The 22,379-nt window shown below is 36.4% G+C and overlaps 2 protein-coding genes across 2 annotated transcripts; both read left to right on the top strand.

The window, feature by feature from the left end:
• Nucleotides 1–2,211: 2,211 nt before the first annotated feature.
• On the top strand, nucleotides 2,212–14,540 carry LOC129807039 (kinesin-associated protein 3). Its single transcript, XM_055856008.1, has 6 exons — nucleotides 2,212–2,412; nucleotides 2,611–2,728; nucleotides 7,318–7,483; nucleotides 10,497–11,683; nucleotides 13,061–13,828; nucleotides 13,906–14,540. Exons 1-6 carry the CDS (start codon nucleotides 2,282–2,284, stop codon nucleotides 14,254–14,256), a joined length of 2,721 nt encoding a protein of 906 aa, XP_055711983.1. The 5' UTR covers nucleotides 2,212–2,281; the 3' UTR covers nucleotides 14,257–14,540.
• A 3,409-nt stretch (nucleotides 14,541–17,949) lies between these two features.
• On the top strand, nucleotides 17,950–22,379 carry LOC129807075 (zinc finger protein 79). Its single transcript, XM_055856095.1, has 4 exons — nucleotides 17,950–18,160; nucleotides 18,227–18,642; nucleotides 21,142–21,708; nucleotides 21,767–22,379. Exons 1-4 carry the CDS (start codon nucleotides 18,038–18,040, stop codon nucleotides 21,813–21,815), a joined length of 1,155 nt encoding a protein of 384 aa, XP_055712070.1. The 5' UTR covers nucleotides 17,950–18,037; the 3' UTR covers nucleotides 21,816–22,379.

The following is a 22,379-nucleotide window of genomic DNA, read 5'->3' as shown; positions in this document are numbered from 1 at the left end:
TACAATTGCGCCAATTTTGCAGGTGCGCGCCTTTTTGGAGAAATTATACCTTTTCAATAAATGAGAATTTCTAGTCTTGTAAAAACCTTTTCCTTTACTTCGACTGTCCAGTGCAGTTTAGAGCCCTCTACAGTAGACTCGCTCAATCGGGCGAAAAACTGTTGACAATTTTCACGTTTAATTATGAAACAAATTCGCTGTAGTTCCTCTTATTTTATCATGATTTTTTATAATTCAGCGCTTTTTGTGGAATTTGCAATGACTTCGACGTCCAAATCTATCGATAATTTAGATGATATTTTGCCCCATATGCCCGATTGAGAGAGAACCAACTGTAGTAGAATTCATCTTGCAGCTCTTGCACTAATTGGATCCTTTCAGACATATACTAAAAACTTGCAGCTCTTGTCCTATTTTTCTCCACCTTTTTGACAAAATCCTTTTCCCAGTAGTTCTTGGTGATTTTGCACTAAATATCTTACTTCCTGGGCACTAACATACCCAAGAAATTTTGCTCTTTGACCCACAACAAATTCACTCACCATTGTTTACATTGTGTGCGCGAATTGTCACATACGTCAAAAGCAATTCAGCGCTCGGGAATGCCACATGTAAATCTGCAGGTTTTAGTGAAATTGAATGGCCAGAGGAACCACCAAAGGAAAACATCGTTCTTGCATTCGAATCTGGCACCACTAAAAAGTGGCTAATTTTACATTTATTTTTTGATGCTTTTTTTTTAAAGAATTTTTATTATTCTTGCGGAATTCTTCTTGCCTAATTTTGTTGCAAGAGGTCTAATAAATATAAAAAATGCGTTAATTGTGATAAATTTGTAAAACTTGCATGTTTTTTTGAGAACAAAAGACAGTGGGTTAACGAACACTGATAGAAAATTGGAAATTTTTTGTGTTTTTTATAAGTTTTTTATTCTTTTCTTCCTTTACAAAGAAAAAGAAACTATTCTAGAATCCTTACAGTGCAAAGGATGTGAAATTTTCCAATTCTTGAAGGATAAAAAGGAATTTCTTTCCAGTCAGTGACACTTATGGTGATTTATAATGGATTGAATTTTTGTGTCCGGAGGGCTTTCCAACAGCACAGAGATTATCTGGAAATCTATCTAGAACTTCTAGGGCCTCTTCCCAAGAAGATAGAATGTCAGGATGACTAAAAAAAGCCCTCAAGAGCCCCAAAACAGATGACAAATATGGTCTGCATGCTATCTTTTCCAGGGCAATTTTCACACTAAAAAAACACAAGAAAAAGCAGTAAAAATCACAGAATTTTCGCACAAATCTCTTCACTGGTCAATTCTTTAATAATTTTTAATGAACTTACTATGAAAATTTGGTTACTTCCGTGCAAATTACGTGAAAAACATCAACGCAAATGTCGCAAAGGACACCATCTTCTATTTGACAACTGAACCGTCTTGGATACATTTTTTCTAGCAAAACAAGCACTTTATCAAGACATTTTCCAGAGGATTTTCCACGAACAATTCAAAAAATAAATAGTCACAAATGCTTCCAAAATTCACCAATTTTATTTTCAAATTTGCAAATCACCGATATTCTGCATATTTTTTCATAATTCGAATTATGAAATGTTGCAAAAGTCGCTTGGCAACCCATATTTAGCCTATTTTTACTATCAAATTCCAATTTTGTGTCAATAAAACTAATTCTAAAAACTATTTTCTTTCCTTTCTTTTTTCTTTATTGGTTTCCAACAAACCTATTCTGTGCCACTAAACGCACTAAACTAATTCTAAAAACTATTTTCTTTATGTCAACATCAATTTTCATTGAATTTTCATTAATTAAACTTCATAAATCAACTTTAAAAAGCAATCTCGGCGACGTTTTTCTCAAATTCTGGCGAGCACAACTATAGAAGCAGAAAAGCGACTTTTTTCTTAAATGTTGGTTCCTTTGGAATGACTGAAATTCATGGACCTAATTTCTCATAACAAATTAAACTTCGATCTTTTAGTGTGAAATATAGTGGAATAGAAATATGCAAAACGTTTCAATCAGAAAATTTCACACAAATGGAAATTTAGATCACATGAAATTCTCTTGATCTAAAGTAAAAAAAAAAAAATAGGAAAGCAAAGCAATCAAATTTAAAATTTGATTTTGTCTTAGGATTTTCCACTGCCTGTTCCACACGAACATTTCTATTTTATCCAAGGTAGATGAAATGTTTACTGGGTTTGTCCCAGTGCTAAAGATGGCCTCGTGAAGTGAAAAATCGAAAAGTGAATCGATTGTGTATGTTATCACTGGTTTTTCAATTAATTTCGGGTCTGATACTGTTGCTATTCTGTGTACACTACATTTACTACATCATCGCCTTCCTCATCACTGATGATATGCAGTCTGAGGATGCTAAATACATAAAAAAGTAAGTTGAACATCCACCTGCACCTTGGCACTCACGCACCCACCAAAAATCAAAGTCTTAACACCTCCGGAAGGTCACTCTGTGACCTCTCCCGGATTAGCACAGAGTTTGCTCTCTTTGGCCTGTGTGCATCTTGTGGATTAAAAAATCTGTCTCTTTTGTGCCGCGCTAAACACGCCTAACTTTTTGCGAACACAGACGCTGGAAGGGCGGCAGCATCGAGCCCCATCCTACGGAAAAGGCCATTATTGTTCATTACAAGCTCGAGGCTGCGGTCTTTGCGGAGCCCGGAGATCCTATGCTAGAGGAAAAGAAGGTGGGTAGAGATTTGCGTGGCTTTTCCCTCTTGCTTGGCGCTTTTCCCCCGTGCACACTTTCACACGGATTAGAGATTCCCTTTTGGGGCCCCCTTTTGGACATGACTCAGAGAGATTTGTTACTCAATCCAAGAGGCAATTGTCTCTGCTTGGATGCGCATGCGTTGCCGCCACGGTAAACAAAGTGCCTATGGGGCTTTTGTATCTGGATAGGGTTCTCTCTGAAATCACTGATATTGCAAGTGGGAAACTTATTGAATATCCTGACAAATACTCAATCTTTTATTGGCTAAATCCTGACGAGTTGAGATAGAGGGAAAGCAATATATTTTCTTAATTGCGCCCTAGATTTATTTCATATAAAGGTAGAATTTTACTAAGAACCAGGGCAAAAGTTAAAAATTTTATAATTATGTAAAAGAGACCGAGAATCCAAATTTTTATAGGACTTTTTTTTGGGAAGCTCTTTAAAACTTATACATTTTTAATAGAATAAGGGAGAGGCGGGCAATGTACCAAAATCGATAATCCGCTGATCGTTCGATGGAACCGTATAGCCTGCCCTACATAGAAAAAGATAATTACTACGATTATCGCGTGTAATAGAAGAGCATTGATAATTGTAGTAAATTTCAAACGATTATCGTACACTTGAGAGAAATCCGAAAAAGTTAAAATAACATTTCGGATATGTTAATTTTATCCTGCAGTATTGATCCGAAATCGGTGTAAATATTACCCTTTTTAGGTGTATTGGGGGTTAAAATTACCCTTTTTCATGTTAATTTTACCCTTAAAAAGGTGTAAAATTAAAAATTAAAAAATGTTGAAATATTTTTACACCTAAAAGTGTTAAAGTTATAAGGAAAAAAAGTTAATCGTACCCTCTTTTTTTTTCTCAGTGTAACAAGCAAAGTTGAAAAGCAAACAAGTTGAATTTTCGTAGTTGAAAAGCAAAGTTAGTTGAATTTACCTCCAAAATTTCCACTGAAGTTACACAAAATATGAAAAGAAGAATGATTGCAAACGAAAGTAGTTGAAAGTTGAACTTTTTGCTGCGAAATCGGTTGAAATATTAACAACGATAATCGTATTGATTCTATTACAAACGATAATCGTAGAAATATTCAACCAGTAAATTGATTGAAGTTTACGCTATTTTATTGTTTAATTTTTGTACTATTATAATAATTATTATTACTATTTATTGCATTTGGACCATTACCGAAGGTTGAATTTTACTAATTCTGCCATTTAATTGATTCCTTTTCAATTGAAAGTTGATTTTTTCAGTGGTTGGTATTCGAAATTTCAACTAATAGAATTCAACTTGCCAATTTCATTTTGTTTTTACTGTGTAGAATTTAAAAAACTTCTTTTAACAAACAGAAGCAATTTTCGTCAAAAATTGCTTTTAAAAAATATCTGACGTTTCTACCTACAAGGGTAGGGGAAATTTTCTTTAAAAATGCATTTTTGAAATAAATTAATCCTAGTATGTAGAGGCCATTAATGCAAAAACTTCCATTGAGAATGAAAGTTTTTATTTCTGTACTGAACTCTCCTATCCGACGATCACCGAATTATCGTTTTTGGATTCAGAGGGCTAATTTTTGAAACTCTCACTCGCACCCGCGAGCTCTTTAATGGCCGAGAAAAATTGACTCGCACACCCCGTAGATTCAAATCCTTCTGTAACGACTTCTTTATAACATAAACTACTCGAGAATTTCAAAAATTGGCCCTCAGTTTTGAGGGAATCGAGCTAATGTAGATATCAATGTTGACCATCTGGTTTTTCATTTTTAATCTGCTGAACAAAGGACAATGGGCAGAAATGTATGGGAGCTGGTCCAGCCCTTCGCCAGAGTTAGGAGTAGCAACGACTCCTTCATATTATCATAGACGAAAGGTAGAAAATTTTACTCATACATACAAGTCGCCGATAGGTATCTCGAAGCCCAACGGCTTTTGCCGATTGCCCGCTCGACGCGTCGATGATATAAGAGAGACGAGAGAAATGATGAGAAAGGAGAAGAACGATGTTTTTTCGTTCTGTTTAAAAAGATTTATGTTTCAGTTAGGGTAAGTGGGACATCCTGGAATGTGGGGCAGCTTTGAAATTGTGATTTTTTTCCTATGTTGGAAAGGAACTGAGCCTTCATGCTGCAATGACCGCCTAGAACCGTACTTCTTCTATATGAAATATTGTAGTTTTTGAGTTGGAGGATATATTAGAAAAATATTACTAATGTAATTTCTCTATTCTTTTTTCCTGTTCTATCATATTTCCATATTTCAGATGAATATCAATCTTTGCATAATCTTTTGGAATCACTGATCTACTAGAGATCAAATTAAATCATAAATCATAAAAGTATTTGAAAAGCAGAATATCGGTACTTAACCGATTCATTACCGAAATGTTCACCAGGACCAGCTCTAAAACATATCCAAAAATCATTGAAAAAGCTTGAGCCAATTTTGAGAAAAAATTGGAAATACCTCATTTTTTACCTATTTTTGGGGGATAGGGAACGTATGAAATGGGAGGGGGGAAATGAAAGAGGTTGGGTACAAGATAATGTCATTTGAGGAAGGGTCACCGAAGACCGGAAGTCGATATCTCTTGCCGTTTAAGCTCCAGAACAGTGAGAAGTTGAAAAAAGTCGATTACATAAGTGCTCTCCCTTTGAGTTCGAGCAGTAAAAAAGAGAGGGGATAGTAACGTGATCTAGTGCCGCACCAATAAAAACGCTTTATAAAGTGACTACCGAATACATTAAAACCTCTACCTATCGTCTATGGTAATATGAAGGAGTCGTTGGGAGTAGGCCCATTTTGTAGGTATTGGTGTATGATTTAAAAATTGCCGAGACCCGTATCAGAAAGGACTGTCAGTCCTTGAGAAATTAGCGATATCCTTCTGAAAATTCACAAGTTTGACATTTTATTTCTTGAAGACAGCTTAACCGATCTTAATGAAATTCGGGTCAAAGTTAATGTGCGACCTAAGCTTTAAACATATATTTTTATATTTTACCTTTAACTGCTCTATCTGGTGGCTCCCATACAAACTAATCGCTTTTTAAAGCCTTCGAACATTACAGGACAATAAAATAAAGGAAAAATCGTATGACGGGAAACCATTGGCAATTTGGGAGTCGTTGGAGTGTCTTTAACATATCTCTCGAAGAAACTTATAGTCCGTCGCGTCAAGTTTCTGTGATATCTTAAAATAAAAATTCTTAAAAAAATAGGTAGAATTATTTTTATGAAACTTGTTGTTTTTTCGATAACGGTATATCGTAAGTTGTCAGTGCCAAAAAACTATTTCTGGATATTTTCCTAGAAGAAACCATACCCCTATATCTCGGTTTTCCTTGTAGTTATCCAGATTTTCCTCAAAAATCCTCGAATGTCCTTTAATTCCATTAAAAGCATTAAGTCCTTTTGTCTCCTTAAAAGAAATATTCTCCACAAAAAAGGTGCTAGGGTTGTTGAAGATCATAGAGTTGGAAAGGGACCGTTACCAAAGGAATTTTAACAAAAGGCTCATAGTATAATGGCTAAATTAAAATATTTTTACTCTAAAATTATTATTCAAAGTTTTTGAATAATGGTAACTTTTAGTACCATGTGATCTTCAGAGGCTAACTCTTTTCTTTCAAGGAGAATATTTATTGAGCAGACATTTTTCTACATACAATCCTTTTTATGAATTTGAAGAATATTCAAGGATTTATTAGGTAGAATAGAATAGAATATTTATTTGGTTAATGCCCCGGTTGAATGCAACAAGTTGGGACTATACAATATTATACATTTTAATATAAAAGACAGATATCCAGAGGTAAATCTGGAAAATTGCAGAGAAAATGAGGAGATAAAGATATACTTTGTTCTAGAAAAATCTTCTTTACAAATTGTTATTTGAAATGACCAACATATCATAAACTGTTATTTTATAAAAGGAGTTTTGTAAAAAAAATCCTCACTTTTCTTAATTATATGTTTTATGCTCTAATGCTTTTCCTACATACTTTTGGATTTGGTCCCGGAACAAAAGTTGTTACCTTTGCCAATACCTATTCGATTGTATAAGTCTCATTCGTAGCGAAAGGTTGGACTGTTTTGCCCAATGTCCTTTCTTATGAAAATTTAAAACATTGGACATGCTATATTAAAAATATATTGAAAAAATGAGGATTTTTGAAGGTCCGAAGTAGCGTGCTTTCTTCTATCTTTTTCTAGGATTTTTTAGAATAAAAATTTGTCATATTTTCTCCGTGATTTGCGTTGTATTACATTACTTAGGTTATATACTCTAAAAGTTGTAATTCATAAAAGGATAAGTCTCTACTTTCAGTGAAATGTTTATTAAAAAAAAAAACCTTAAATTTGAGTTCGATCATTTCCTCGATCTTTCTCAAGTGTCCATCAAGCAATCAGTACTTTTGTAAGCTTCTTTACCTCTATCCACTGACTTTTTCTTTGATTTCTGTTTGATACAAAAAGCGTGGACTTTCATTTTTATCTGAGGAATGGAGCTAGATCACATTTACTGATCGCATTATCTTGCTTCCAGGATTGCCAGCGAGTAATCCGTCTGAAGAACCTCAGTGCAAAAACCGATCCAGCCACTCTTGCCCGGGAAGTGGTTGAAAAGTGCGATCTCATCCACAATTCTCAACTGTCGGACGTCGAGCAGATCATCTACTACCTGAAGAATCGGCGGGATAACATCAGCAACGGTGAGTAGCTAATATCATTCTGGAAATCCCATTCCTGTGATCGGTTTTCTTAATTTACCTGAAAAGTGAGGTTATATTCTTTCCCGCCAATTTAATATTCACGATCTTGCGATGTCCCAATTCTATGATCCTCAAGGTGTCTTGGCTAAATTAAAGGATGCGCACAAATTGCTGAATTTTCCTCAAGAGATCAGGAAGTAATATTTTCAATAATAGTCACACAAGACATTGATAAACCTCGACCGAATCTGATAACATTAGGCATTTTTCACACTTCTGTTGAATTTCATGGATTATATAAAAGTGATAATGAAAGTGTTCACACGTTTTGAGCTCAAGAGGTGCGTTCAACAGCCTCAAAGACACGCGTGTATTTTGATTTGGGCTTTATAATTGAAAATAAGATCGTAAACATGTTAAAAATTTATCAGCAGTTGTATTATTATGTGATGCGATGACGAAATTAATCATTTTATTGTTTACTTTCAGTAAATATTGAATGATATATAAATCATTATGATTTATAAACCTGAATTAAATTTAATTGATTTATTCCCACATTGCTTTAAACATTCTTTTATGTGTTTTTTTTTTTTTAGATAAATTAAAGATACTTTGGAAAACGTTTTTTTTCTGCTTTCGGCCTTTTAGATAAGGAAAATTTCAGGAAATCAAAATTCATCCCTTTCTCCAATAATTTGAATATCCTATTTCTGGCACTGAAATTGAATTGACGGTTTTGGTAACAAGATCACTTACTAAAATCGGAGGTGTTACAATTTTTACATTTATTATACAGGATCTTGTAGAGGTTTAGTCACAATTCTTTTTTTATTCATTAAAAAATGCAGATTATTCAGTCAGAAATTTGACCTATTTGACCAAATTGATATATAATTCCAGAGAAAATGTTCTAAAACCATTTTAAGAAAACAAAAATAAAAATAAAAAAGAGAATACTATCTACTTTTCAGTGCCATCTATTGAGAAATTTTAAAGAAAACAAAATTTTAAGAAAACTTACAAGAATTTTGTGTAATATTCTTGGTGGATTCAGTTTTAACAAGATATCGTATTATAAATGAAAAGATTTTATAAAATTCCCCATGGAGACCAATGAAGCCATACTTATTATCACTTTTCCATATAAATCTGTGTATTTTATATGATTTTTCACGAGAATGTTTGCAAGATATTTTTTGTTCAGAGATACTCAAAACACACAAAGTTTTTTTTAAACTCAGTTCATGAAAATCGAAAATTGTTATTTTACATCTAAGAACACGTAATGAATGAAGCAAAACTATTCGTAAAGGGATCTGTAAGCAAAACAGTTACAGATAGCGACGTGGAGTTTTCTAAGAGAAATATGTGTTCCTTTTTAATTTTTTGAAGGACTATTATAGAGAAGAACTAATCTTATATAATCTATTACCTCTATTACATTCGTAAAATTCTTATTTTTATGAATCACAATTTTATAAAATCCATTACTGGAATTTGACAGATGAGAGAATGAAAGCCAAAATGTTAGAGATCGTGTCTTGGGATGTTCGAAGGACCACCTCATAAGTCATATGGCATTAATTTTCCCTTTAAAAACCTTTAAGATTTTTTTTAAATTTCCGGATTATTATGCCCTTGAATCATTCCCAATAAAGGGTTTTCAAGGTCAAAAATTAATTAGCTTTCAAAATGGTATTGAAATGCCTGATAGATTTCAATCAGTTATATAGTGATGCTTTTTTGAAACTATCAAAATAAATCTTTTCTGTTTTTCCCGGTTAATACCGTTCATTTAGAGTAAATTTACAATTCTTGAGTTTAGCTTAAGAATGAATATTTGCTTTTTTTCGCTTCGAGTTGAATCAGGTCCCGTCGCTCACGGGCTCTAAAACCTTTGGAGATGAAAGTTTAAAGCAGAAGTGAGCTAGAACCGAAAGAACAGTTTAAAACCGAACAAACGTCAAATGAAAATTATACGTCAATGGTCAAAACGCTAACTGGACAAACTTATTTTGACGTCTATTCGATTCCAAACAGTTCTTGCGTACACCTGCTTTAAAGAATTCGACCCGTGCTGGCACAGAGCTCTATTCCTGTATGAATGTATCACCACGATCACCAATATTATCAGTGTATCATGTTTCATTCAAGTTAATGCAATAAAAAAAATATTGTGTAAAATTTGGAAAGGCGGACACTTAAGATAGATAAATACAAGTTTATTTGGTAAATCGGCTATCAGCGAGGACTACCAATGTCCATCAGTAGATTGTAGTTACAATGAACTTAAAATAGTCACTTAAAAAAGAGTTCAAGCTTATATGTATTTATGAGCCGAAGCCATCATTCATTGTCCGATTTTCAGCACTGTCCGACTTTTAGCACATTACTATATGGAATCCGGCCGATAACTTGATGTAAATAGAAAACACGGAATTTCGACCTGGTTCTTCTCCTCCGTTATTCTCTAGCCAACGTTTCGGAGCTGGATGGCTCCTTCCTCAGGTCCCAGTCTGACCACATTCATGTGCACATCGTCCATGAATGTAAAAGTGATAGTGAAAGAATTCCCTGACATCCTTTTCCCACCAATTTTCATACCTGAGGAAGGAGTCATCCAGCTCCGAAACGTTGGCTAGAGAATAAAGGAGGAGAAGAACCAGGACGAAATTATGTTTTTTCTATATTTAGCAAATTACCTTAAGAAATCTTTGAAATGATCACAAAGACATCATAAACACTTACAGCAGAGTATTTTTAAAACTTCAAGTATAGTTTTGAAATCATTATTATGGATCTCACACAAAGTAACTACATAAGTTGCAATTTCACATCTTTATAGGAATCTCTTAATAAATATTGTAGTTTATGAGCTTGTGAAAACAAAACAGATCTCTCGAGCAATTAAACGAAGTAATTGGGTGGTATTTTATTGCGTTTAACTTGCACTTTCGCACCATAATTACAGTGTTGATTTTGATGAAGGTATTTCTTCATCTTTGTACAGATATGGACAACCAGAGAGCTCAGTCGAGAATAGCCACAGAAAAGGGATCGATGGTGTCTTCGGCTGAGCTCGAGAAGGCCTCCATTCGTGTGATTGATACGTACGTAGAGTTGCTTTATGATGAATTGCCTGATAAAATTAGAGGATCGGCTTTGATTTTGCAATTAGCCCGAAATCCAGATAACCTTGAAGAGTTGGAGAAGAATGAGGCGGTCCTGTGTGCACTCTCGCGTGTCCTTCGTGAGGACTGGCGAAAGAGTCTCGATCTCTCCACAAATATCGTCTATATCTTCTTTTGTTTTTCCACCTACACTCACTTTCATCCGGTGATTGTCAATCATAAGATTGGATCGCTGTGTATGGATGTGATTGACTATGAGCTTAAGAGGTATGAACAGATGAAGAATGACCTTGAGATGAGGAGGAATCCGGATGGTAAACCGGAGAAACAAGTAGTGACACAGCAGAGCACAGAATCTGCCGATATGATTGACATTATGAATGAGGAAAAGCCAAAGGACATGGAACCGCCAAGAAGGAGGATTCCAGAATTGAAACAGCGTCCAAAGTCAGGAAACTGGTCGAGTTTCCATGGATCGCTGTCTTCTGTGAATCCTCTGGTCAAATCACGCGCCATGAATAACAGTTACCATGAATTCCTCAGCAATGAAGTTGAATGTGGTGTAAAGGCGGAAAAAGACGCCAAAACGCAAAAAGAAGAGTATGAAAAACTTAACAAACAACTGCGTATCTTTGCAAAGAAGCAAGAACAGTTACTACGAGTTGCCTTCTATCTTCTTCTCAATATTGCAGAAAATGTAAAGTTGGAAGAGAAGATGCGCAAGAAGATGATTATTAGGATGTTGGTGAAGGTGCTTGAGAGGCAAAATATTGATCTTCTGATACTCGTTGTCACATTCCTCAAGAAATTGTCCATTGTGAAGGACAACAAGGATGAAATGTATGAGATGAATGTTGTTGAGAAGCTACCACGATTGCTTCAGAGTACACATCCTGATCTCATTCAGGTCACCCTTAAACTCATTTTCAATTTGTCTTTTGATGGACCTCTGAGGGGGAAAATGATTCGTGTGGGATTCCTGCCGAAGCTAGTGACTTTTTTAAGTGACGATAAACATCATGATATCGTCCTCAAAATTCTCTATCACATGAGCATGGATGACAAGGTGAGTTCCCTGATTTTGTGTGTGTTTCTATTTTAGTAAAAATGTTCCGAGATTATTATTTAGGCGTCAAATGATGGTAATTGAACAATTAAATCATGAGTTCCGAGTTTTTATTTGCTAAAGGAAGAAATGAAAACAATATGGCCGAAATGTTCGCTTCAGTGATTGATAACTCTGCCGCTTACTATTCAGTTGTTTGATGATCTGTCGATGGAACTCGAGTGTATTACAGTCTCGGTTTAGAAACAGAAACAATATGAATAGTCGGTTGTAATAATCAGGTACTTTTCATACAATAATACCGCACAAGGACAGCACTATCTGAGTTCAGTTACAGAGAATCAAGGAGATGCCATAAATCCCACTTCTGAAAAATGTAAGAACTAATCAATTGCATTCTGTTTTTCTGTCAGGTTGGGTTTCTGTAAAGTTGGCAGCTTTGGACTTTATTTTAAGAGAAATCTTCATTCTGGAAAAAGAAGCTAACCGAAAAACACGTGCTTTAAAGCAAACCTGGATTGTGTTATTAGCATAGGTTTCCTAGTTTTTTTATTTTACAGTTTCATACATTTATCCTTCACTTAAATGTCATTAACATATCTGTCCTTTCGAGAACGAAGTTCGGAATATTACACTACAAGTTTATGTTTTTGAGGTTAGGAGCAATTTCTAATGCACAAAAGTAAAATGAACTCGATAGTTTCTTCGCTGTTTTTGTTTTCAATGTTTTAATTGCATCAAACACGATTTATGTCTTCAAAACAATGTCTTTAGCAAATAAAGCTGAACAGGTGATCTTTATTTTTGAGGTTACGTTATACATAACCTCAAATATAAGAGATTCAAGATTTATCTATGGATCGGTTATATTCCTTTCCTTTCGGAACCCCTGCACCCAGACCACTTATTTGGGCCCATTATACACTTCCCATTCTCCTGTTCTATCTTAAATCCCCAAGGCGAGTAAACCTGCTCTAATATCGCGGTACTCTGTGTGCGTTCTGATACACACAGTACCGCTTTATTATCACGGTAGACAAGCCTCGGTTTATGGATCTGGGCAGTGAATGTGTATTTGTATTAGACTGAACTCTGCATTTCGAAGATTATTTCCTATACCAACCTCTCTGTTTAGGCGGTTTATTGTCAATGCATCAGCATTACTTTCCAATTCATTCACTAGACGATTTCGAGATAAATGCAACAGCTGAAAAATTTACAGCTGCATAGCCTCGAACCCGAGACCTCACAGTCATATAGCCACTACTCTATCCACTGATCCACTGAGGCCCCTAACCTCAATCATAATCCGCTTCTTAACACGACCTAATCCTGGATATTCTTCATGTAAAACCTTGCATTTATTTTGCTTTACAGGTGAAATCAATGTTCACGTACACAGATTGCGTGCCTCTCATTACGGACATGCTGCTTCTGAATCTCAATCAGAAGTCGGACATGGATTTAATAGCACTGGCTATAAATCTGGCTCTGAATAAGCGAAATGCCCAGATAATGATTGAGAACAATCGTCTGCACAATTTAATGGTGAGAGCATTTAAGTATCAAGATGCTCTGCTCATGAAGATGATACGAAATATTTCCCATCATGAGAATTTACGGATTCATTTTGTGGATTTTGTGGGGGATCTGGCTAAGATTCTGACAGAATGCGATGATGAGGCCTTTGTGGTGGAATGTTTGGGTATTATGGGAAATTTAGCGCTGCCAGATCTCGATTATTCCCAAATACTGCACAATTTCAATCTGATACAGTGGATAAGGCAGGTATTGGTGCCGGGAAAGATGCAGGATGATATTGTGCTGGACACTATTGTCTTCCTGGGCACTTGTGCATGTGATGAATCTTGTGCGATGTTTCTCTGCAAAGCAGATGTCATCCTATCTCTCATTGAGCTGCTGAAGGCTAAGCAGGAAGATGATGAGATTGTCTTGCAGATTGTCTTTGTGTTTCAGCAGATTTTGAGGAATGAGAGCACGAGGAATTACATGATTCGCGAAACGGAGTCACCGGCATATCTCATTGACTTGATGCATGACAAGAATACAGAGATACGCAAAGTTTGTGACAATTGCCTAGATATTATTGCTTTCAGTGATTCCGATTGGGCATCCAGGATTAAGGTAAGTTTCCACAGGGGGTTTTGGTATTTCAGGTGGAGCCGCTAAGTTTTTTTTCTTTTGCCATTATTGGGATGCAGCTGGAAAAGTTTCGCAATCACAATGCTCAGTGGTTGACAATGGTGGAGACGCAGCAGGATCATGAGGATAGTCAGGACTTTGGGAATGTTGATGATGTGGACCTTCAGTCCTTCATACCATCAGAGTATTTAGATCAGTGTCGTCTCTATCAATCTGGGGAATCAAATGATGATTCAGAGAGCAACTACCGAGCCACTTCGGTTAATTCCAATGGCAGTCGACCCCTCAGTAGTCACGACGAAGACTTTGAGGGGAAGACTGGAAAGGCAGATGATGCCAAATTTCCCCAGGACACCAGCATGAAGGAGCTGGAGCTGGATGGCGAGGAGGAGCCACTACTGCTTGCCTAAAAGCTTACGTGTCTATGCCTGCAAATGAGACAGAAATTGCGAAAAACCTGGTAGTTCAGCGCAATTTATTCACTTTCTAGTCCTTGTGTTGTGATAAATGATACTTTTGTCGATACAATTTAGTTTTGTAGATTTTTTTTCTTTTTTTTTTTTTTGTTATCACAGATTTAACTTTATTTTTGTTATATTATATTACCTTTTTTCTATCGCAATTGATGCTTGTCTAATGTCAAACAATTATACAATATTAATAAATTAACTTGAGATTTCGGTAATCATCAAAAGGTTTGTTTGTTGCAGTGGAGATACCTTTACAATTGATCTTGTTGTTAGAACTTGAAAGTACACCCAGTCAATATTTCGTTTGTAAATGCGAAGGTCAAGTTTCAAGTGCTGGAACTAAAATGTTCCGGGTACTCTCCGGACTAGGCAAAGTGATGCCCTGTCGCCGGTTCTCTTTAATCAAGTCCTATAACATGTCACTACAACCTCTGGATACAACTAACGATCATGCAGTCTAAGTCGTCGCAGTTGTTTGCATATGCGGATAATATCAATGTTATAGGTCGGAGTGCGATGGCGGTGAAGGAGACATTTGTCAACTTAGCCATTGCCGCGGAGAAGATGTGACTCAAAATCAATGAGAGGAAGATAAATTACGTGGCAACCGGCTTCACGACACCAAGATCTCAGGCTCGATTCGTAGACCTTTGAGGTCGTTAAAAGCTTCAAATACCTTGAATGAGCAGATTGCAGCAGCTAATAGGTGGTCCCATGCTCTATCAACTATATTGCGTTCTTCAAACGTCTCCTGCTCATCGAAGATCACAATATTTAAGAAAAAAAAACCATAGTGATTCAAGCTTTCGGCTTCAGGATTCAAGCATTCGACTCTTGGTTTGGGTCTTCTTCTATGGGTCAATTTAGAAACTTTCAAATTTTTGAAATGCGTCTAACGTCAGTGTTGGAAACGCGAGCGCCAACTGGCGGAAATATTTGAAAATTTATTATGTAAGCCCATCCGACACATTTTGTAGAAAGCGTGGCGTGACCTGCTGTTGTGTAATTCTTTATGAAAGGAATTTGCGTAAGTTATTGTTTTATATTTAAATCCCACTTAATTTAGTATAATATTTATTGGATAGTGTTCAGCGAATTTCTCAAATTTAAATTAGAAAACAAAGGCACTTGTCAAATTAAGATAGAATTTATATTCATAGATTCTATGTTCATTATTGTAACTGCAATAATGGACATAGAGTAGGGGAAAAAAGCTCATTATTAAGCTCAGAATAGAATTAGATGCGTGAAAAGAGTGAAGAGTTAAATCAGTGAAAAAGATACAAAAAATACAAAAATAAATAAGTTTTTTAATAGAGAGAAATGAGATGAAATGTAAGAGATTAAAATTTTATAGGAATCCAGAAGAAAGAGAGGAAAGGAAAAGAATTACGTGTAGGAAAAGTTCATGGTCTTAAAGGAGACTATAAATGTCTGTAGCCATAGTTTTTTTGATTTTGTTTTATAAGATCTGAATGTCTAGAAAAAATACATTTTCACTGTGATAAAACGTAATAAAAATGCACCGCCTCTGCCCAAAAACTCCAGGAACATGGAAGAAGCATTCACACTGCGAGGAAGGCATTCCTGGGCGATCTACGATCAGCATATCCTTCCAACACGAGCACGTTGTAAAGATTGCATTGTAATACAAATAAAGTGTCTCGATATTATTAATAATAATCAGCTCAATTAGCTAGAAGTCGTCTATTAGGAGCCAGACCATCACCTACCATCAGAGCACGCCAAATCAGTTAGCTGGGACACATCCACTGTTCAGTGAATTTCTTATACTTGAATTAGTAAACAAAGGCACTTGTCAAGTAAGATAGAATTAATATTCATAGATTCTATGTTCATTATTGCAACTGCAATAATGGACATAGAATAGGGGAAAAAGGCTCAAAAGAAGCTCATTAAACTCAGAATTAGATGCGTAAGAAGAGTGAAGAGTTTAAATTTGTGAAAAAGAGATTAAAAAATACAAAAGAAGTAAGTTGTTGATTAGAGAGAAATTAGCTGAAATGTAAGAGATTAAATTTTTATAGGAATCCAGAAGAAAGAGGAAAGGGAAGGAATTAAGTGTAGATAAAAGTTCAAGGTCTTGAAGGAGACTGTAAGTGCCTGTAGCCATAGTTTTTTTTGAACTTGTTTTATAATAGAAAATGTTATATTTATTCCATGATTTATAATAAAACTACACCTGAAAATCATACCCCAATTGCCCTCAAACCCCCTGGAATTCTCGAATAAATTAAAAACCCAAAAGCTATCGAAAAGTAACAAAAAATCAAAGACTCTGCCACTGAAAACTGCCCAGAAAACTACAAAACAGTGAGCCTGAAAGGACAAGGATGAGAGGATATGCTACAAAAAAATAGAGAAAAGTAGTGGACAATGTTATCGGGATCGCATTTTAATGAAACAACTTTATCCATTGACGGTCGGTGTAATACTTGTTTGTTTATTGATTGAGTGCAAGGTACATCGATCATACACATACACATATATTCATATACAACAATGTCCTTAAACAGCTGGAGTTCTCAGGTGCTGGAGGAAACTGGCGGATAGTCGCCAGGACTTTAAGAAGTTAGTGCGAGAGGCCTGATCCCTTAAAGAGACGTTGCAGCCACCTTGTAAGTAAACGTGAGCGTCGCATCGGTCGCCGGCTTACACATTAACTGATCTCAATGGGAAAACAGCGTGAAACCTAAAATATATAATGATAATGTATAAGAATAAGGCCCAATCATGTCACTTCTTCTGGGACTGTAAACAAAATTCAGCCATTCTTTCTCGAAAAGCCACTTGCTCACGGACAACTAAACATAACATCTCGATATTAGAGGGCTGATTCCTTTAGAATTGAAAAGCAATTTATATGGATGGATGATATACGACGGGGTGTGCAATCCTGGCGGGTATTTAAATGAGAAAAACGAAAAAAAAGAAATGATTTAAACGAGAAGGCGCGGACGTCAGTTTTGAGTAACACTCAACAAAGACTGAGCTGTTATCAGTATTTACTGGCATCATGTCACTTCCTCTTGGACTGAAAACAAGATTTTAATATCATCCGAGAGACTACTTCCTCATGATTCCTTCAGGACACTTCACAAGCACCACATGCGACTTTATATGGATGGATAATCTACACACACGGCGTGCGATTCTTGGTATTTAAGTGAAGAGTACAAGAAGGCAAGGTCAGTTTCGAAATAATCCTCAGTAAAGACTACGTTATCAAAATGCACTTATACGATATCCACCCAATCTTGCCACTTCGTCTTGGATTGTAAACAAGATTATGAATCAACCATCCTTCCCCGAAAGGCCACTTGTTCCCGGACAACTAAAATGTACATCTCGATATTGAGGGTTGATCCCTTCAAAGGAACTTTATGCGGATGGATGGTCTACTTAGCGTATTCAAACGCAAAGAACACTACAAGATCCCGAGATCAGTTTTGAAGTAAATCTCAATAAGACACTATTCCAAAATTGAATCAAGAGGATATGGACAGAAGAGCCAGAATATCGTTTTTGGAAGAAATCTCTTAGAAATTTCAAAATTAAGAGATTCCAGACACTTTAGCAAAGACATGCAAGGGGCCTTGCAAAATTATCTCAACCCTGCAGTTTGTTTTATAAACAAGAGAGGACAAGCTCTTGTTGGAATCCTCAGTGTCTCAGTGAAAAGCCCCATTTTCCGGGCAAAATGGACTACAACACTAACAAATTGTGTCGGGTTTGCCTCGAAGAGGGTGTCCTTACGTCTATCTTTAACACAGAATTCTCCATGACGCCTTCGGAGATGATTCAAATGTGTGCAAAAGTTAAGGTGATGTCAAGCTACATTCTTCAGCTCCCTGGAGGATCTCCCTTATTCTACTTGTGCTCTCTTTAGATCTTCAAGAACGACGGAATGCCTGCAGTGATCTGCAACAATTGTATCTACCGTCTGGGAGTAGCCTATCACTTCAAGCAGCAATGTGAGAATTCCGACATCCGGCTGAGGCAGTATTTGGGGCTGATGGACAAGGCTTATGGCACGAGGGATGCCGAAGTGAACACAGATGTGCCATATCCCCAGCTCAAAGCCAAGAAGGAAGAAACTGTGGAGACCGAGAAGAAGGTGAAGAAGACAAAACCAAAGAGTCAGAGGTACAAGAGAAAATTGCCCAATGAACGAAAGAAGAGGGGCCCTAAGCCCACTCCTAAGGTGCCCCAAACTTGCTATGAGTGCAACAAGACTTTCAAGTGCTCAGCCCAGCTGCAAATGCATGTCCGGACACACACTGGAGAACGCCCCTTTGCATGCAGGTCAGTGCTCCAGAAGCTTCTTTGGGAATGGAATTTTTTGAGATTGTGACTGAGACTTGAGCCCTTTGGTACATGAAAATGAAGCACAGATATTTTTTTTAAATTGACTCAAAGGTTTTCCTAGGAACGCTGGGAATTTTGGTGTCCATTGATTGAAAATATTATAAATTATGCTCAGCATTTTCTTCAGGGAAATATTAATCTCTTATTATAAGAGTTTATGGTGGAAGAGTTACTAAAATGGGGAGATATAAAGTTTTAGCTGTTGGAGCTGATGTACATCGAGATGGAAAAATAGTTTGAAAATGTTATAATTGTTACAATTGTTATTCCTAAAAGAAAAAAAAATAACGAATTATTTATAATGAAATATAAAAAAAATACAGTAGTAGCAAGGCAAAACGTTCCAGTTCCAGCTTTGTGGAATTTTCGAAATCGTGAATAGTTTCACCTTTTTCGCTGTTTATATCCATTTACAATTTAGTTTCAATTAAAGGGATGACAAAATGCCCCAGGATTTGCGAAATGCTCGAACTCGTGACAGTTTCGCACTAAGTATTACACCATACCAGTATATACTGAGTTTGTACATAGTAGATAGCCGGCCGGTTTAGATGTTAGATGCTCCTCAAAAGTACTTTCGCATCGTTGTTTACCGTTTCTAAATCGATTTGAATAGATTCATAAATCACATAACAGACGCCACAAAAGTGTTTTAAGAGAGTAAAAGAATTGATTTTCGGATAAAAATTTCTTATCGGCTCATAACCAGTTTATTACCGGTTCATAACCGATTTGAACCAATTTATAAATCACTTAAAAACATTTCCCAAAATACCTTAGGAGGCTTATAGGAGTAATATAATTCCATTTCGGACAAGTTAGTTGTTTGTTCGATAGTAAACCGATTCATAACCGATAAGGGTTGTCAAGAATTTTAAGACCTTTTAACGAGCCCAAACATTGTACCATGCAATTACCATACGCTCTTTTTAAACTTTGACCTTGAAAAACCATTATTAGGAACGATTTTAAACGGTATTTTCGTATAAGGACGAAATGTAGGGTAAATGTGCCAAATTTCGGCATGCAATTTCTTTCTTTCTTCTGAAAGAGTGTTGCTTGGAACCTTGTAAAGAGTTTACCGTCTTTATTTACTCTAAAATCATTCTTAATATATTTTAAAATGAATAAAAATATAGACATAGCTTTGGTGCCCTATTTCGGCCACCTTCATTTTCATAGTTCCTTGCCCTTCCGGAATTCTTTCAATATCTTTTTCACGTCATCTCGCTTGTCGAAGCTACATTTTTTGTTATTCTTTTGCATTGTATAATCTCTAGAGTACGTAAAATCTAAAAGTTCATAAAAATTTCGAGGAACAAAAAAGGTGGCCGAAATTGCAAGCTGGCCGGAATTTGGCACACACCCTACGCCTGGGTATTCTCTAAAAATCATACTTTTGACGGGGAAGGGTGGTGGGGGCGGGGGGAATGAGGAGCTTGTTAACGGTCCCAGGGTCGACTTATGAGGGGTCCACCGAAAGTTCCAAGTCTCTACACCAGAGGTGTGCAAGAAACCGTTGAAACCGAATTAACGTCAAATGAAACATGTACGTCAATGGTCAAAACGCTACTATAACAAACTTATTTTGACGTTAATTCGGTTTCAACGGTTTCTTGCACACCTCTGCTCTACACTCACTCAATCTCGGCATTATGCACTTTGGGATTATGCACCTGACGGAATTATGCACATACAATTATGCAAGTTTGCCTACCATTGGGAGTCCATTTATGAAATCATTTTTACGCCTGAATGTATACTATTTTGTGACGCGGGAAATTTGAAAACATTTTGCAACTTTTTCAAAATAAAACTTTAATTTATCTTATTAAGGTAATTTTTTTTTAAATATTCTAACCATTTATTGAAGAACAGTGGCCAAAAAGGACTGTTTGCTAATGCATTTTTATTAAACAGTTGAATATTTTTGTTTGAATTTTTACTCCGCGCGAAATTCGTTTTACGGCCGATTTATTCAAAAGAAAGCCCCTGCGAGTATGCAAATTTTCTCGTTGCATAAATCCATTTTGCGCGTTTTTTTCGGTCCCGAAATGTGCATAATCCTGGCACCGAGTGTATTTCTAACCGTTTGGGCTCTAGGCCGTAGTAATGGCCGGATGGGCAGACGAATAAACGGACAAATAGCGTGACATTAGTTCTCACAAATGAGGGGCTGAACAACATATCCAAAAATGATTGAAAAACTTCGTCAATTTCGAGAAAATTCAAAAATCATTATATATGGGGGGTTATTACCGAACACCGGAAGTCGATATCTCTTACCGTTTGCGCTTTAAAGCGTCAGTGAAATGCGTAGATAAACACTTTCTTATTTTGCGGAGTGTTCAAATGCACGATGTGAATATTCAAAGATTGACAATTTTCTTCAAAAATAAGACTTTCAAATGAAAATTTTCAAACCTTTCAATTCAGCTACTGCCCTCGGCGTTTTGCCCAGAAGCACAATCTGCAAATCCACACACGAACTCACACAGGAGAGAAGCCATTCTGCTGTGAAATTTGCAGTAAGCAATTTTCAGCTCTGGGCAATTTCCAGGCCCACAAAAAAATCCACACGGGAGTCCGTGATCAAATCTGTCCGGTGTGCAACAAAGGCTTCATCACATCTGGTGATTTGGCAAGGCACATGATAACGCACACGGGCATTAAGAATCACCATTGCGACACGTGTGGGAAGTCCTTCAGTCGCAATCGTGATATGGTGGCCCATAAGAAGAAAATCCACCTCAATGAACGGTCAGGGGAGAATTTCAAGTGTCCTGAATGTCATAAGGTCTTCCCGACAGCACTGAGTCTCAGTACGCATTTCCGAACTCACGGGAATGCGTCAATTGTCCAAGCACCGCCCCTTGTGGCGGCACCACCACCTCCTCCGCCCCCAATTGCGGCCCCCACGGCCATTGGAGGAAGCCTAGGACCCCCAGCACTTGGAATAGGACTGCCACCGGCTGGACTTGGAATGCTGTCGCATACGCAAGGGTAAGGATTTGCAATTTGATTGAAATTGAATTTTTAAGCAAGGAAATCCTTCAATTAGGACACTCACGATGATGCACAACATGCCGCAGAGGCTTCATCCTTACTAGGAACTTTGGAGTAGAATTTTAGCGGTTTTCTCTGTGAATCTCATGGATTATCGGCAAGAAGCTTGTTCTGATCGCTACTTTGAGTTTTTCTTAGACAGAAGAAAAACTCAGAAGAAAAGTCATTATTCCAATATGTAATTACCAGGAAAATAAACGAAAGAAACTTGTGTACACTATTAGGAAAACAGAAAAGATCTTATTAGTAAATTTCGTTTTTCCTAAGTTCTTTGCAGCATTCCTACATCACGGCTAAAACTCTATCTATAAAAATTACGTAGTCTTTTTTACTTGCAGTAGATCATAAAATTAAAAAAAAAATGAAATAAAATCGTTTTTTAACTGTTAATTTTGAAAAATACGATAATGAAGTTGTGCAAATTTGTACCCGACTAATCTCAAGTAGTAAAAAAAAATTATATACATACAGTGGTGGCGAAAATAATAGGACCACTACTGATAATCCTACTTTTCTAACTTTTATAACTTTTTGTTACAATGCGTTGAAATAATTTTGATGTAGAAATGTTCAATAAATAATATCCATACGTCGATATGTCGAATAAA

The sequence above is a fragment of the Phlebotomus papatasi genome, chromosome 3 (genome assembly GCF_024763615.1).
Source record: "Phlebotomus papatasi isolate M1 chromosome 3, Ppap_2.1, whole genome shotgun sequence".
In the NCBI taxonomy this organism is placed as follows: Eukaryota; Metazoa; Arthropoda; class Insecta; order Diptera; family Psychodidae; genus Phlebotomus; species Phlebotomus papatasi.
The sequence above is the reverse complement of the archived record's forward strand: the minus strand, read 5'-3'. Positions and strand labels throughout refer to the sequence as shown.

Bases quoted from the DNA above. Each gene is read 5' to 3' on its own strand.
- LOC129807039 (XM_055856008.1), top strand. From the start codon at position 2,282: ATGTTATCACTGGTTTTTCAATTAATTTCGGGTCTGATACTGTTGCTA. The intron at 2,413-2,610 runs GTAAGTTGAACA...TTGCGAACACAG, and splicing joins GATGCTAAATACATAAAAAA to ACGCTGGAAGGGCGGCAGCA. The intron at 13,829-13,905 runs GTAAGTTTCCAC...ATTGGGATGCAG, and splicing joins ATTGGGCATCCAGGATTAAG to CTGGAAAAGTTTCGCAATCA.
- LOC129807075 (XM_055856095.1), top strand. From the start codon at position 18,038: ATGGACTACAACACTAACAAATTGTGTCGGGTTTGCCTCGAAGAGGGT. The intron at 18,643-21,141 runs GTCAGTGCTCCA...CTTTCAATTCAG, and splicing joins GAACGCCCCTTTGCATGCAG to CTACTGCCCTCGGCGTTTTG. The intron at 21,709-21,766 runs GTAAGGATTTGC...TCCTTCAATTAG, and splicing joins ATGCTGTCGCATACGCAAGG to GACACTCACGATGATGCACA.